Source organism: Sphaeroforma arctica (genome assembly GCF_001186125.1).
Source record: "Sphaeroforma arctica JP610 unplaced genomic scaffold supercont1.583, whole genome shotgun sequence".
NCBI classification, from domain to species: Eukaryota; class Ichthyosporea; order Ichthyophonida; genus Sphaeroforma; species Sphaeroforma arctica.
Genome location: NW_014039975.1, coordinates 50,286 through 52,685, shown reverse-complemented (window position 1 = coordinate 52,685; position 2,400 = coordinate 50,286). Strand labels below are relative to the sequence as shown.

General features: G+C 41.0%; 1 protein-coding gene across 1 annotated transcript in view; it reads left to right on the top strand.

Annotated features, from left to right (window-relative positions):
* SARC_07403 (hypothetical protein) overlaps window positions 1-2,400 on the top strand; it is a gene marked incomplete at its 3' end in the record, with an annotated part of 16,540 nt that overhangs the window by 4,956 nt on the left and 9,184 nt on the right. The window contains exons 7-9 of the mRNA XM_014298666.1: window positions 640-758; window positions 1,155-1,274; window positions 2,043-2,126. Coding sequence (XP_014154141.1) covers window positions 640-758; window positions 1,155-1,274; window positions 2,043-2,126 — 323 coding nt within the window. The remainder of the gene's footprint in view (window positions 1-639; window positions 759-1,154; window positions 1,275-2,042; window positions 2,127-2,400) is intronic.

Here is a 2,400-nt window from a genome sequence, read left to right as displayed (position 1 = left end):
GTGTGTGTGTGTTTTGTGTGAAACGAGATGTCAGTTTACGAATCTATGTGTGCTTGCGCGTGTACCGGTTGGCTGTTATATAGTTTTCGGAAGTGTAAGAAGGGATAAGCGAGCATAACCTGATACTTGCTGGGTGTCGCTATCCACTTATTGAGAACTGATGGTCAGGTATGAGTTTCCGCGCTGAGGATTTGTGGGATATGATTGTGTTTTCTATTCGTCTGGGTGTATATCATACATATATCACGTATGAAATAAATCATCTGGCCTGTTGTATATGTACACGTCAAACCAGTTCTGCTTGTGAGTGTGTTTCACCTCGTTTCAGTGCCTGCATCTGTTGCTCAAAAATGACTGCAATACTCTCTATCATGTGGCAGATAGAATGTGTATCCATATCGCATATGCATGTGCATGCCATCAACATACCATTGCGTATCTGTACATATGGTATATATGTACTATAATAAGGTACTTTTACTGTCCAATACCTTTCCACTTGTGTCATATTAAAAGGAGCGCTGCCCAATCAGAATTAAGAGAAGCACAATTGACGGTACAGTGAAATGAGCGATCATCAATCAGAATGAATAGAAGTACAACCCCTTACTTATCAATGTCTTTTCATTGGCGGCGCAGTGAAAGGAGCGCTGCCCAATCAGAACGCAGAGAATCACAACCGATGGCTCGAGGACATTGCCATCCGCTTGTTGTGTATTTTTGCCTTGGATAAATTCAGCGATTTCGGATCAGACCAGGTATTCAACTACGACTGTATGGCAGGCACGTGTGCGCATATGGATATATTTATACCTTTTTGGACTAGTTTTCGTACGACTCTACAACGGGCATATGTACACATATGGATATAAGTATGCATATCTGAACTCAATTCCGTACTACGCTAGAACAGGCACATGTACGCATACGGATATATGTATGCAAATTTCTTTAAATGTATATACATTTGCGTATTTAAACATGAATATGTACTACTCTGCAACAGGCACACGTGCACATAAGGATATACGTATGCGTATTTTTTGTTATTCTACTTGGACCACGGGGTAGGCTGGAAGGCTTTAGCACGATCCATAACCAACTTATTGCATATACCTAATTGAACCCACAAATAAACGTACGTCACAATGTAGGCTGTAGCGCCTGTGCGCGAGACTTGTGCGCAGTCGCTAGGGGCGCTGTTGCCCTACATGGACGCCGCTTTAGTTGCTCGAGTGCTTTCTGAACTGCTGCATCTGCTGGAACAAGATAAGGTGTGTGTGTGCAAATAGAAGCAGTTGTAGGCAACGTTTTCTCTTGTACTCCGCAGATGTGAAGTTTGGGTGCACAAACAAGCCAAGATGATGTGCTTTACTACTACCTTACCTTGTATTTTTGTGCCGAAGATGCGAAGGTTGATTACACAGACAAGCCATATTGCACCGTACAGTTGGTATAGTAGGGATACGAAGCCGACATAGGAAGTCTGTGTGTTTTAACTCGCAATTTGGACTCTCTGTAATGTCTATGTGTACTGACAAGATTCCACACAATCCAAGCAAACTGTGTATCACAAAAGTCCAACCAGAGTAGGTATGTGTCACAAATATATCAAACGGATGTGTACCTCTGTCCGAGGGCGTGGGTCACAGTTTTGTGCATGCATTGATGCGTGCCTGCAATAGAACACCAAAGACGGATGCTATGTATCTTGTTGCGCTGTGGCGTATACAAGTCGGCCTGTATGTTATTTCACTCCATCTCATATCTCCGAGGGTTGGCTCAGTCAGCCGCACATCTGGCCGACTGCACTCGGGTGTCGCTCAGTTTGTCCCACAAGTTGTAACATTGCTCTTTTCTGACATTCTGGATCCAAGTCCACAGTCCTTAAAAATGCCCCTGCCTACTACAGATCCTTTCCAGGTCGTCTGCGCTTGTTCCTCATGCCATGTCTTTTTAACTGGCATTCACGATCACACCTATCTTATAACCGCCCCTCTTGACACACCCCACCACAAAATCGCAAATGCTCGAAACACCAGTGGGAGGTTCGGCACGGCGGACTGCTGGGTGTGAAGTATATTTTGGCAGTCCGTTCTGATCTTGCGGAACAGCTTCTGCCCACGGTATGTGCACTTATATATATATATATATATATATATATATATGTGTGTGTGTGTATATGTGTATATATATATATATGTGATATGTATGTATATATATTATATTGTATATATATATATATTATGTGTGTGTATTATATATATAATATAATATAAGTGTATTATATGTATATATGTATGTATATTTATTATATATGTGTGTATATATGTATATATGTAAAATATATATATATATATATATATATATATATATATATATGTGTGTGTGTATACTGTG